The sequence below is a fragment of the Mycetomoellerius zeteki genome, unplaced genomic scaffold (assembly GCF_001594055.1).
Source record: "Mycetomoellerius zeteki isolate Tzet28-1 unplaced genomic scaffold, Tzet1.0 scaffold121, whole genome shotgun sequence".
Taxonomy (NCBI): domain Eukaryota; kingdom Metazoa; phylum Arthropoda; class Insecta; order Hymenoptera; family Formicidae; genus Mycetomoellerius; species Mycetomoellerius zeteki.
In genome coordinates this window covers 4,035-17,638 of record NW_017256136.1, presented here as the reverse complement: position 1 = coordinate 17,638, position 13,604 = coordinate 4,035, and the positions used below count along the sequence as shown (strand labels likewise).

General features: G+C 35.0%; 2 protein-coding genes across 7 annotated transcripts; one reads left to right on the top strand and one right to left on the bottom strand.

Annotated features, from left to right (window-relative positions):
* Positions 1 to 539: 539 nt before the first annotated feature.
* On the bottom strand, positions 540 to 4,316 carry LOC108731185 (probable tRNA pseudouridine synthase 2). 2 transcript variants are annotated; one of them, XM_018461365.1, is made up of 4 exons: positions 4,086 to 4,316; positions 1,238 to 1,646; positions 1,009 to 1,145; positions 540 to 943 (listed from the first exon to the last, which is right to left on the bottom strand). In XM_018461365.1, exons 1-4 carry the CDS (start codon positions 4,234 to 4,236, stop codon positions 684 to 686), a joined length of 957 nt encoding a protein of 318 aa, XP_018316867.1. In that variant the 5' UTR covers positions 4,237 to 4,316; the 3' UTR covers positions 540 to 683. The 2 variants fall into 2 exon arrangements, with proteins under 2 accessions (XP_018316867.1, XP_018316868.1); XM_018461366.1 differs by lacking the exon at positions 4,086 to 4,316 and adding an exon at positions 3,421 to 3,448.
* A 2,022-nt stretch (positions 4,317 to 6,338) lies between these two features.
* Positions 6,339 to 10,103, top strand: Rab9 (RAS oncogene family member Rab9). 5 transcript variants are annotated; one of them, XR_001937010.1, is made up of 4 exons: positions 6,339 to 7,934; positions 8,836 to 9,092; positions 9,179 to 9,390; positions 9,604 to 9,631. XR_001937010.1 is itself a non-coding variant. In XM_018461369.1 (3 exons), the coding sequence occupies exons 1-3, from the start codon at positions 7,497 to 7,499 to the stop codon at positions 9,620 to 9,622; spliced, it is 714 nt and encodes a 237-aa protein (XP_018316871.1). In that variant the 5' UTR covers positions 6,339 to 7,496; the 3' UTR covers positions 9,623 to 10,103. The 5 variants fall into 5 exon arrangements, 4 of the variants coding, with proteins under 4 accessions (XP_018316871.1, XP_018316872.1, XP_018316870.1 ...); XM_018461369.1 differs by lacking the exon at positions 9,179 to 9,390 and having other exon boundaries at positions 9,604 to 10,103; XM_018461370.1 differs by lacking the exon at positions 9,604 to 9,631 and having other exon boundaries at positions 9,197 to 9,442.
* Positions 10,104 to 13,604: the final 3,501 nt, after the last annotated feature.

The window sequence follows — 13,604 nt, the reverse complement described above, 5'->3', positions numbered from 1 at the left end:
ACACACACATACACACACACACGTCTTCAAGAATATTTTTAACATATTTAGTTCATAACGTTATTATTAATTAATAAAACACTTATAATGTTCAAAATATATTCCATATTTTTTTTTGTTCGAATCAGATGAATAGTTTTAGAATTGCATCATCAATTGTCCAATTTGACAGTGTAATAACCGTGAAACTTTACAAAAGTGTTTTGTAAACTTTACAAAACAATGAAAGGTTAAAGAATTGTCCATATATGGAAGAATCCCAGTAATGCATCCATTTAACAATGTTATACATGAGATATCTCCATAAAATGATCAACATTTGCATAAGCACGCGCGCGCGACACACACACACACTAGCTATCTGATTTTATAATAACAATCTATTAATGGTAATGTATTCATATAATATAAAAAGAATTAAAAAGAAACATGCTTTGTATTAATTTGTGCATATATGCTATTGAATTCATTTATTAATTATATTATTAATTATGCAATTTAAGAGGTTTTTATTTTACTTCCATTCTACTAATGCCCTATTAATCTAGATAATATATTATATTATTCTCTCATGGAACGACGAATATAATATATGTGTAAGTCGTAGAAGTCTTTCTTTTTACTATCAAATTATGTGGCTTACTATTATTATGTACATTTGATTACAGTTTAGAAGATTTCAGTTATTTATTTTGTTCTATCAATATTGGACTATCTTGTTTTAACAAATACCCATTTTCATTAATTATAGTGTTACACTGCACAATATTATTACAAAAGTTTTCCAGTTCCCAATGTTTTTTCAACAGGGCAAGATTTAGATCAAATAACGCATACCGGAAACACTGTATTTGAGTACACGTAGCGACACTATGAAGCTGCATTCCCAAGTCATGAACCAAAGTTTTCAAATACATATCATTCTCGTTTATGCAAGTAATTTCTGAAAAAAGTAAAAAAATATATTATTATCACATGTGGTCTACATTTAACAAATATTACATTTACCTAATGTGAATTCAGGAGATTTAAAGTCTATACATTTTATATTGTATATCATTGGAATGTTTGTGTTAACAGGTCTTATCGGACCTTGCACAGCCAACTCGTATGCAGCTTGACTCTGCATATCCAATCCACATAATCTAGGAAAAAGACATAATTAAACTACACAATACTCGACATATATTAAACTATAATATTAATTAACGTCATATATATCTATCATATAACATACTCAAACATTTTTCTCTGATGAGCAGCTTGCATGGAAGCGCATATTTTATCAATTGCATCCCGCTTAATGTATTTATATGTAGACTTCTCGACAATTTTTCCACTTATAAAATATGTGTCTGTTGCTTGTCCTAAGAGACCTTTAACTCTATAACTAGTTGGAGATTTGGACTCTTTCAATTTATGAACCCATTTGGTACCACCGTTAATACCGCAGACCATGAGACCCGACATATCTTTGCTGAGATAATTAGCGCATATCAATAAAAAGTCTTTAGGTTGATATCGTGGACCTACGACTAATGGATGATCCGCATAGCTCGGATGTGTAAATACTTTCATCGTCTTAGTTGTATCACCTTCTATACAGACATGTTTGACTGGTCGACGTACATGCATACTGTTCAAATCTAGAAATTAAGAATTATTTTTGACATAGTCAGTTTATGTAAAATAATAAGATCACTTCCTCCCCAAGTAGCACAGTAGCACCTGCAAAAGATGTTATGTGCTATTTAGAATAATACTACAGAGAAAAGTAAGAAGATCCAAACAAGCAATAAAAGCGTATCAAATAAGAGAACAAACATAAATTTTACTTTAGCCAAACCAAAATAAATAATTCATGAAGAAATGTCATAAGTGAATACAAAAAATTGAATGATAATTAAAAATGACAAAAAGGAAAGACAAAGAATAAAAATTATGAGTCGTGTCTGAACAAATGTACATAACAAAATAAAATAAAAACCAGTAACAAGCAATAAAATAAATAATAATGTCAAACATTATTTTTTAGCATTATGTCAAATGTATAACATAAGACAGAAGTAGAAACATTGTTGTATGTTAAAATTAGTAAGCCATTCCTGAAAAATCTCTTCTTGGAATCAAATCATTAAATTTTGCCGATTACTAGCATCAAATTCTCATATTCAAATTGTTGAAAGATTTACAAAGAATATAAAGAAGAGATGTGTACATTAACAAAACACATTATTATACATTATATGATTGTCTTAATACTGATTCCATCAATGTAAGATTAATTTTGAGTTAACTTACTTTTTCTTTATGAAATATTTATCTTTTTTTAATCCTTACAATTCTTGAATTAGAAAACAATAAAAAGTAAATCAAACCGATGTTAAATTTCACATTAGTGGAACCTGGTCTCAATTAAGCTTATTCTACAATGTGTTCTTTTCTATTTCTTGCTTTTTTTCCTCTTTATGATTGTTTTATCGACAATTGTACTTCTTGCTATGTGTTTCCTGTTTCTTCCGAAGTTCGTTAACTTTTATCTCGGGCGACATAAAACAAAAAATCGGATAAGAAGCAAAAAGACAAAATGTAAAAAATAGCAAAAAACAAGAAACAGGAAGCAAAAAGCACATTGTAGAATAGGCTTTACATCTTATCTTTTTGCTTCTTATCCGATTTTTTGTTTTATGTCGCCCGAGATAAAAGTTAACGAACTTCGGAAGAAACAGGAAACACATAGCAAGAAGTACAATTGTCGATAAAACGGTTGCAAAGGGGGGAAAAAAAGCAAGAAACAGGAAACAAAGAACACATTGTAGAATAAGCTTAACGCTCTTTATATAGGGGTTTCCATTTCTTGTTTAATGTAACATACTTTACATATGAAACGAATCAAATATAAAAAAGTGTGAGGTTGAAAAGAGAAAGAGAGCTGCTTCTTTCAATTGCATTATTTTATATTGAAAATAAAAAATACATTGCTTCGGGGAACAAAGGGTAAATGTTAAGAAGAATCCAAGATCTCCTCAGATTTTGATAAAAATACACTCACTCGACGCGTTTTTGCACGAAATGAACAAATCTGGCAGAAAAAAGTGTCGCTCTGCCCGCGAACCGAGATATTAAGCGTTAAAGTTGACGACTATTGAGAATAAGAAATCTGTCATAGCCACGAAATATTGCGATGTAAGCATGCGCTGCGGTCACAAATTCGCTACTTCAAAACAAGTTCTCTGCTCTAAAACACAAATTCATGACTTTAAAACAAATTATCTGTTTTAAAAACAAATTAACTACTTTATAAACAAATTCATTGCTTTAAAAAGACAAATTTACTACTTTAAAAATACAAATTTTCTTATATTATTTTTGTGTTTTGAAAGCAATTTATTTGGTAAAGGTGCAATCTACGGTGCTCACCTCAAAAATCGATAAAATTATACTCATTCGACGCGTTTTTACATGAAACGAAAGAATCTGGCAGAAAAAAGTGCCGCTCTGCCCCGCGAACTGAGATATTAAGCGTTAAAGTTGTCGACTATAGAGGTTAGGAAATCTTTGAAAAGACTTCTTTAAAGGCAGTAAAAACCCATTTGGAATTCTCACACCCCAAATGTCACGGATCAAAAATATTCCAAGCGGACACTGTCTCAGCTGTAACTTCTAAGCGGTTAGGTCCCAAGCGGGTAGGATATGTTATTTTTTTTTCGTTCGGGGCCCAAACATTACTGTCTACGCACTCCACTGTCCACATGGGTTATGATTAATTTGGAATAGAATAGCGCTACATGTAGTCGGTACGACAGATTTCCTAACCTCCATAGTCGACAACTTTAACGCTTAATATCTCGGGTTGCAGGGCAGAGCGACTTTTTTCTGTCAGATTCATCCATTTCGTGCAAAACCACGTCGAATGAGTGTACTTTCATCAAAATCTGAGGGAATCGGGTTCTTCTTAACATTTACCGAATAAAGAAATAAGGAGGAATTTAATTTAAAAAGCTTTAATTTAATAAAATAATATTATCTATTATTACAGAATATTAGTAAGAACAAGTTTCAAGACATTATAAGGATATTCTAACCTTCGCAGAGACGATAAATTATGGTATCCCGTGCATTTAAATACGTGACCATTGGTGGTTTGTAAACGGCAATTATTCCATTTAATGCTTTCCATGCTATTCTAGCGTCGAAAACCAGCTTTTTCATTTTCCAAGCCAGAGTATTTATCATCTTGCCGAAAAAACAATAAGGATGTTATTTCATTTGTGCGTTTTTGTCGTAATTGGTAATACGACAAGTGTGTATGTAGTTTAGTGTGTTTAGTGTTGCTTATGCGTGGTCTACAACGGCAGTATCAGTAAAGGCCCGTCTACAATACCCGTAGTAAGCTCGGTTTAAGAAGTAAGAGTAAGAAATTGACCAATCACAGTCGAATGTGAGAAGAATAATCGACTGTGATTGGTCAATTTCTTACTCTTACATCCATTATGCGTCGTCTACAATGGCAGTATCAGTAATGGCTGCGTTCAGCAGACTCAACAGTTTTGCAACCGTTTTATGATTGTCTGCTGAGATAGGACCATTCTTCTAGATCTAAAAGTATGATCCAATTAGCGCGAAGGAAACTTCCAACAGTTGCAAAACAAACGTTCTGCTGAACGCAGCCAATGGATGAGGTTATAAGAGTAAGAAATTGACCAATCACAATTGAATGTAAAGCCCAATGTCCACGATGCTAGAATTTGATCTGAGTTCTCGGATCGAGAAATGTGTAGCCAATCAGCTTACAGTTTTTACGGAAAACCGGCAAGTTGATTGGCTACACATTTCTCGATCCGAGAATTTGGACAGATTTTTAGCATCGTGAACATTGGGCATAAGGATAGTCATCCATTACTAAACTGCCAGTGGCTGTGTTCAGCAGAACATTTGTTTTGCAACTGTTGGAAGTTTCCTTCGCGCTAATTGGATCATACTTTTAGATCTAGAAGAATGGTCCTATCTCAGTAGACAATCATAAAACGGTTGCAAAACTGTTGAGTCTGCTGAACGCAGCCATTGTAGACGACGTATTACTGATATTGACATTGGCTACGTTTACACCGTGCGTTTAGTCCGCGACCTATACGATAGATGTCTTAGTTTAACCTACAGGATAAACAAGGACATCTATTGTATAGGCCGCGGCCTAAATGCACGGTGTAAACGTAGCCATTGGGTGCGTTCAGCAGAACGTTCGTTTTGCAACTGTTGTAAGTTTCCTTCGCGCTAATTGGATCATACTTTTAGATCTAGAAGAATGGTCCTATCTCAGCAGACAATCATAAAACGGTTGCAAAACTGTTGAGTCTGCTGAACGCAGCCATTGTCGTCAAGTGGACCGCAGCCATATTCGTACCTTACACAGATGTGTGAGCTATGTGAGACGACCACGACGGTACTGCACATGCGCATTGTGAACGTTGGGTGCATTCATTGGGTGCATTCAGTACTACAGCCGCTCACTGAGCGCTCAGTGAGCGCTTGCATCTTATTGGTATATTCCGTTAGAACTAAAAATATAGACCAAACAGATACAAGAGCTCACTGAGCGCTCAGTGAGCGGTCGTGGTACTGAATGCACCATAGAGATATAAGAATAGAGCGCGTCAGCAGTAGGCTGACGCGTGAGTGGCTGCGATAGACGAATAGAAAGAGAACGATGCATAGTTTCCCTGTGTGTCTTTGTCTAATCTCGCGCACGCGCAGTATGACTTCGCGCTGGTTGGCCGGCCGTGGCCCCCGCGGAGCCGATGGATTTCAAACGCCGGCGGATGAGTTGTAATGCAAAGTAATTGATTTTGACATGAAAATGTATTAAAAACATTCGGATTTTTTGGCGAAGACAGCGGAAAACATGTTCCTTTCTAAAATCATGAAGAAAGAATATGGAAATGATGCGAAATATTTTGTTTATAAGCACGACAGTGTCCAAATTCATGTTTTGGACACTGTCGTGATAAGTACGCGTTACATATTTGATAGGACTGAAAATGTTAAAATGCAATGCTAGATTTATAAATAAACAATCCTCATGTATGATTTAATTAATTGTAATGAAAATAATGGTGTTAAAAAAGTAATATTGCAAATACAGAAGAAATGGTACCTTTAATATTCTTCTTTATCACGTATATGATGAAAATTATGATGAGAATATGTGTCATTAAGCAAGAATTATGGTAAATAAAGTAAAAAATAAAGAAATTATAGTTAAAATAGAAAAGTATCATTGAAACTACAGATATCAATTTTTATACAATTAATTACAATGTTTATTAAGGTTAGGTTTGTATGTTTGTTATGTATACGTACAATATGTGTGTACTTACTTATGAAAACTGCGATCAGAAAATCGGTTTGATTCTTTTTTGCACACGATACACTTTACAGTCATTTTTTAAAAAAACTGTACACAAAAACATTTGTAAAATCGAAAGCGGTTAATTCCGGCATATTCACTACCATGCTTGTAAGTAAACATGGATGGGCTGCGCGCATGCGTCATTAAACAAGAATGGCACGAGTAACTATGCAGCGTTCTCTTTCTATCCCGCTAACGCCTGTACCTACGGCTTTTGCCCTCTATTCTTATATCTCTATGGAATGCACCCATTAGGACCTCTCTACCTTTCTCTCTCGCACGGACGTTGGTTTCGGACGAGGCTTCACCTCGGTATACGCGGGCCAGGATAGGCAATTCCTCTTCCAGTAGTATATAGTATGTTCTAAGATGTGCCGTCAGCCGTGTGCGGATTGTGACGGACTGTGCCCAACTGCCCGTAGTGCTCGGCGGAAAATGACCAAGAATTGTAGATGTTTCCCGGTCGAGTGATGCACGATCGAGGATACCGTTGGAGATCCAGGAATGTTTTATCGTTGTTGACAAGCGCGTCGCCCGTTGCCCGTCAGTGTCGGATCAACAAAGAACGTTTTTCATTTTTACTTCCAATGCGACAGTTGAATTAAATCACTGAAACGAAAGTGGACGCGAGTTCGGCGAGTTCATTCTCTCTCTCTCTCTCTCTCTCTCTCTGCCGAACGGTTCGTTGAGACTTCGAAATTCGAGATATCGACGAGGACGAGGTACTCGCCGCTGATCGAGTCGCGAAATCGTAAGGTTATGCACCGAAATCGAGAGAGAATAAAGACATCAAGATACTCTTGCTAGATATTTGATGTAAGCAAGGGAGTGACAGGAAGAGAGGAAAGGAAGGAGAAATCGCACAGATAATACGTGAAGAGGCATTATGTAACGATACATAATTTCGACGGAAAAACTCAAGTGCTCTCAGCTGATCAGAGAAGCTATAAGAATAATATTTGATTAAGCTTAAATGAATATTGAGTACACACGTTGGAAATAATTGTTGAACGAAACTTCGTATCAAGGTAGATATTAAGATTGATTTTGCGAGGAGAGAATAAGCATACAGATCTCAAGTTAGAAAATGTTGGCAAATAATTCAACGTCGGTGAGTACAGGCAGAGGCAGCAATAGTCTACAAAATCGAAACTCTCAAAGATCGACCCTCTTGAAAGTGGTGATTCTTGGAGACGGTGGTGTTGGAAAGTCCTGCCTTATGAATAGATTCGTGTCGAATCATTTCGACGAACACAGTTTTCATACCATCGGAGTAGAGTTCCTGAACAAGGATATCGAAATCAACGGCGAGGCATATACATTGCAAATATGGGACACAGCCGGGCAAGAGAGGTTCAAGACTCTCAGAACACCATTTTACAGAGGCTCAGACATTTGTCTGCTTACTTACGCGGTAGACGATAAGACGAGTTTTAGAAATCTTGCGCTATGGAGATCTGAATTTCTTAAGTATGCGGATGTTCAGGAGGACTCCACTTTTCCATTTATTGTTGTTGGCAATAAGGTGTGCTATTAAAATTAAAAGGAACGATATGCAAACGCGCTTTTGTGAAATATGGTTTTTGCAAAAGACAATTCCTTTGTGCTCATACCTTTGTGCAAGAAACCCAAATTCTAGCATCAGACATTCCTTAGTTTTTTCAAAAATTGCTAATGCCAATGCAATCAATTGCTAATGCCAACGTTTCGTGAACCTTGCTGTTTACTTCATCAGGACGAGGAGCATACTGATATAGTGATACCGTATCAGTGTGCTCCTTGCCCTAATGCAGATGAAGTGAACGGCAAGGTTAGCATTAGCAATGTTAGCATTAGCAATGGATAAAAACAGTGATAACTCGTACACCTTCTGGTATCTTTGAAGATAATGTCCGTAAAAATCTAAAAAGCGTTAAAAAATTCAGTATTACAGTGTTTTAGGCTTAATCGACTTGTATCTGATACATATACACACGCACGCACGCACACACAAGTTTTATATATATATATATATATAGTTATATATGTAAGTATAGTAGGATTAATGTGCAAACCCAAGTACAACGTTGCTATCTACTATCTACATTGTCAAGGTGGTAATGAAAATGTATTAATCCGAATTATATCTTCTAAGTATCTCTATAGGAAAAAGTCAAGTGATCTTAGATTATAAATACTCTTTTTCTTTTTTTCCCTGAGATCTACTATCTTGCCAAATGGTTGATCGATACGATAATTATTTTTATATTATTAATTTTTGAAAGAACTAAAGGGTATCTGAAGCTAAGTTTGTTTATTAATATAAGGCATAAAGGACTATCTTTTCCAAAAATTGCATTTCCATTCCTGGTTCTTTCTTTGTGAAATAGGCAAGATTTAGGCATCAAGTAATCATATGTATATGTTGTACAATGTTTTTTTTACAGATGGATGTTCCTGAATCCGAAAGACAAGTTTACATGGAAGAAGCTCAAGCTTGGTGTTCAGAGACTGGTAATCCTCCGTTAGTTGAAACATCGGCAAAAGACGCCACTAATGTTGAGGCAGCTTTTGGGGCAGCAGTTGACGCATGGGCGCGATTGGAAGCTAGATTAGAGCGGCCTTTAGTGGAAGACACTGTCGATCTCTCTAAACAGCAGTCCCAGCATCGTACGAGCTGCTGCATGCCTATTTCCGGTACTGAGTAGGTAGCTGTAGGTCATAGTTTATGATTTTCACCATTTTCTTTTTGTGTTCCGATGAAATAATGCATGATACATTTTTCTCAAGATCTACATTCGTGACCAGATAATTGAAATGGCTGGTAAGAAGATAGACATAATATACGGTCTTTATGTGATGCATACCGACATTTCTGGAATAATCGTTTAAAGTTTTCTTTATATTTGGAAGAGGGGTACACAACGTCGCACTATTGAACTCATAGAAATGATGCTTACTCTATTTAGGATCTATACGGATACATGTTACACAGTAGAACTGTAAGAGGTTATTTTGTTTGGTCTATCTTATTTTTTGCACATTTATAGTAAGATGCACACAGTTCTTTTAAAACAATTTATAGAGAATTTGAATGAGCTTGCTAAAAAAGTTTTGAATAACTAATCTCTTCGGTTTCAGTTTCAGAAATAGATATTTTTACAAATTATACTTAGAATATCGGTTTGTTTACTCTTGGCATGCTTTGTTTCTAGGTCTAACAAAGTAATTTGAAGAGAATCTCTTGCCTCTGTCTACAATACTCTCTTCATTATATGGTGAACTTTCTTTATTGACATTAGAATTGCATCGGTTGTGTATACATAGGATATTGTGTTTAAAATTTTTTATTTAGGAAACTAATTAGGATCTCCAAAGAATATATGGACCGCATAAGATATTATTAGCAATGAATATGCTATTTCTTTATTGGCTGGCTTATATTCTTTTTCTTATGAATAAAAAAAGGGGGGGAGCCATAAAAATCATATATATGACAAATAATATATTGTGATTGATCTTTCCAGAATACAATCTAAGATATAAGATCAGATTAAACGTCCTTATTCTATCAACGCTTTGTGCAGCTCTTAAGCTACTGACAGTATTTTAAGTGTTTAATACACTATTGGCTTGTGATAAAGTACTGACGATAATAATAATAATAATAATAAATATAAATTATTACATAAGAGATAGGTGTAAATTATAATTTTAGCTTTGTAATTTAAATTTACCTTATTCTCGCGATATACACCTGATAATGAAAGCAGGAAAGCAGCGTAATATTTATCTAAGCGAGATCTTGCTTTATACGAATTTATAGTTGCTCTCCATTTACACACAAGTGAAACTGAGTCTGAAGTGAGCTGAGTATTTTATATTCAAATTAATGACGTCACTACTTGGGCTGTGTTCCAAAATTTACTGCCAGTACTGAACATTTATATTTTACGTCACATGCTTTATAGATTTTCAGTACTGGCAGTAAATTTTGGAACACAGTCTTGCTAAGGTCTGTTACACGATAGTCGCAATTCGTAAGCCGTAAGAAATCACAGTTGAATATGACAAAAATAATCGACTATGATTGATTAATTTCTTACGGCTTACGAATTGCGACTCTTGTGTAAAGCTGGTTCTACATTAGTCGCATCGCAGTGTTGCAAGCGTGTCGCAAGCGTTGTAGTTCAATCAGAGTCGAGCTAGATCGATATTGATTGAACCGCAACGCTTGCGACGCTGCGATACGATTAATGTAGAATCAGCTTTACAGGCCTAAGGATCTGAGCACAAGAAATGTCGAAACGGTCGCTTACGAAAGCTTGTTACACAATAGTGACTACGTTTACATGGAACGATTTACGCCGAAGTTGTAACAGATGGTTATGAAACTGGCCAATCACAGTCATTCCATTCTTCTGAGGAATAGTCTATGATTGGCCAATTTCTTAACACAGATGTTATAACTTCGGTGTAAATCAAGCCGTATAAACGTAGTCAGGGTGTTGTCCCATGGGCACGGAAAACGGAATCGAAACAAGGAATCGGAAAGGTGAAGTGGTAGGGGCAACCAACCAGCATCGTTCCGTTTTGATTTTTTTAAGTAGCCTGGCTTCCTATGGGGCATATTTTTCGGAAACGGGAATTTATGGTGATTGACAAAAATAATCGATTATGATTGGTTAATTTCTTACGGCTTACGAATTGCGACTCTATTGCGTTAGGCTAGGTACACGACCTTGCTTTAAGAAGCCTTAAGCCGTGAAACCGTAAGAAATTAACCACAATCACAGTCGATTATTTTTCTCATATTCAACTGTGATTGGTCAATTTCTTAAGGCTTTATGGCTTACGGCCTCTTAAAGTAAGGTTGTGGACCTAATTGGCTTAGAGATTTAAGTTGTAGACGTATGTAACGCACAAGTTTTGGCGTATGACGTACGACTTATTGCGGTCTCTTGGAGACACGGCAATAGGTCATACATCATACGCCAAAACTTGTGCGTTACATACGTCTACAACTTAAGGGGGGCACCTCATGTATCGTGCTAAAAATAATGTAATTTTTCAGAGTTTTTTAATGGGAGACTATACGACAAATTCTTTTGAAATTTTCAGGATATGGTATTGTAATATTGAACTACTAAAAAAATTTTTTCTTGATAGGAAAACAATGTGAATTTTATATTTATAATAATTTAATTTTGGTGCGTCGGCGTTGACGGCGTGCAATGTAACGCTGCTTGTATTCATCCGAAACAAAAAAACAAAAACGATTTCTTTTTTGTAATTTACATTATTAATTGAACCTATTTTTAAAGAGAATAATATCAAATTATAAAATAATTGGCCAATTACAGTTGAATATGAAAAAAACAATCGACCATGATTGGTTAATTTCTTATAGCACGACGTACGACAACGTCTCCCGACTAGTTGTAGACTAGACCTTAGTAAGCGTTACAACCGTTACGACAATTCTTGTGCTCAGACCCTTAGGCCGGAATCAGATCACGCATTGAATATTGAGATTGAAGATTGAAAGATTGAAATTTGACCAATCAAAACAATAGGAGCTAAAATTTCTTTGTCCTCACTGGTCAAATTTTAATCTTCAATCTCAATCTTCAATGCGTAGTCTGATTCCGGCCTTTGATAAAAAGTTATCACATGTCAACACAGATTCATAATCTCACTTTGAAGTGAGTGTACGAGACTCACTAAAGCTCGGTCTCGATTGTTGTGCAGATTATGGTCCGTATTCAGAACGCACTAACATACTATACTTTACGTCACGCATATTATAGAATTTCAGAGATAAAAGCGCGTTCTGAATACGGGCCTATAGGTACAAACTCAGTTGAATCTCACTTGTCAGAATGCAAAAGAAACGCGCATTCAACTGAGTTATGACACACAAGTGATAATTATCTGAGAATCGGTGTAAAGGAAAGTAACTTATATTGCCCATATTTATATGCGAATTTGATGTTTGTACAAAATGCAGCATATGCTTGTTTGCTCAAAATATTCTGCAAAATAGTCTGCTCTGAAATATTTGGCATTCAATGTCTAAGGATTTTCCTACAAAACTAATATTATGAAAGTGAAGATTTTTGTACTGATCGCGGATGCATACGATGCGTTTCTACATTTCCAAATATCTTATTCAGATGGTATTTGATTCATTAGAAATGCCTCATACAGAGTACAAGGAAAAAGTATGTACTAATGATTTCTTAATGATACAATTCGAATTAATTGCGTATGAACTATGAAATATGCATTCTGGTGCTTTTTATACATCTATGGCTATGGTTGTGGTCAAAGTCTCGCTACAAATGCTTTGAAGCGAGTTTGATTGATCAATCAAAGGAAAAAATTTTACAAATTGATCAATTAAAAAACGCTTTAAAGCATTTGTAGCATCGCGTTGATCATACTCTATATGTGGAATATATAAATTTATGATTAAGCATAGAATGATAATAATGGTTAAGATGTTAAACGTATAAAACTAATCATATCAAGGTGATGACCACCTCATAATTACCATAAATTAGGCATTCTTACGCCAAATCTCTATACAAAATCTATGATAATTATTTTTAAAGGATACACTGCTGCGCGCGCGCGCATATATAAAAGTCTTATTTGTGAAGAAGGCGTGTACCAATTGTTATTTATTATTTTTACATATTTAATAAACAAGATCACTTCTCGTATGTACATGACCTATATAAAATATATATATATATATATGTGTGTGTGTGCGTGTGTGCGTGCGTGTGTTATGCCTTAAGATTTTGTAATTCTAGGAATCGATTTTGCAAGAAAAAAATAAACTTCTATTGAGCTTGTTTAAGAATTATCATATTCTTGTATAAATAGGTTAATATATCCTTTTTTTAATGAAAAAATGTCCTTACTCACTGTTAACGCGTCTAAATGAATATTTTGTAAAAATATAGCTAAATAAACACCGATGATATAGGTAATAAGAATGAAACAATAATTTATAACATGGGAATTAAAGAGAAAAAAGGAATTATAATATTCTCCTTTATCTTTTTAAACTCCCTTCTCATTTTTTGGCATTTGAGGCTGTATTTCTTAATACTTTACATGCAATTTATATGTCAACGTATTATAACACGTTAATATATTATAATGGTATGTTTTTACAATTATTTAAAATAGTGTAGTACACTCT

What these genes read in the sequence shown, in the direction of transcription:
- LOC108731185 (XM_018461365.1), bottom strand. Translation starts at nt 4,236, where the DNA reads ATGATAAATACTCTGGCTTGGAAAATGAAAAAGCTGGTTTTCGACGCT. An exon ending in AATTTATCGTCTCTGCGAAG is followed by an intron (nt 1,647 to 4,085) that starts GTTAGAATATCC and finishes CTTAATTTCTAG; the next exon opens with ATTTGAACAGTATGCATGTA. An exon ending in ATCTCCTGAATTCACATTAG is followed by an intron (nt 944 to 1,008) that starts GTAAATGTAATA and finishes TACTTTTTTCAG; the next exon opens with AAATTACTTGCATAAACGAG.
- Rab9 (XM_018461368.1), top strand. Translation starts at nt 7,497, where the DNA reads ATGTTGGCAAATAATTCAACGTCGGTGAGTACAGGCAGAGGCAGCAAT. An exon ending in TTATTGTTGTTGGCAATAAG is followed by an intron (nt 7,935 to 8,835) that starts GTGTGCTATTAA and finishes TTTTTTTTACAG; the next exon opens with ATGGATGTTCCTGAATCCGA. An exon ending in ATGCCTATTTCCGGTACTGA is followed by an intron (nt 9,093 to 9,178) that starts GTAGGTAGCTGT and finishes ATTTTTCTCAAG; the next exon opens with ATCTACATTCGTGACCAGAT.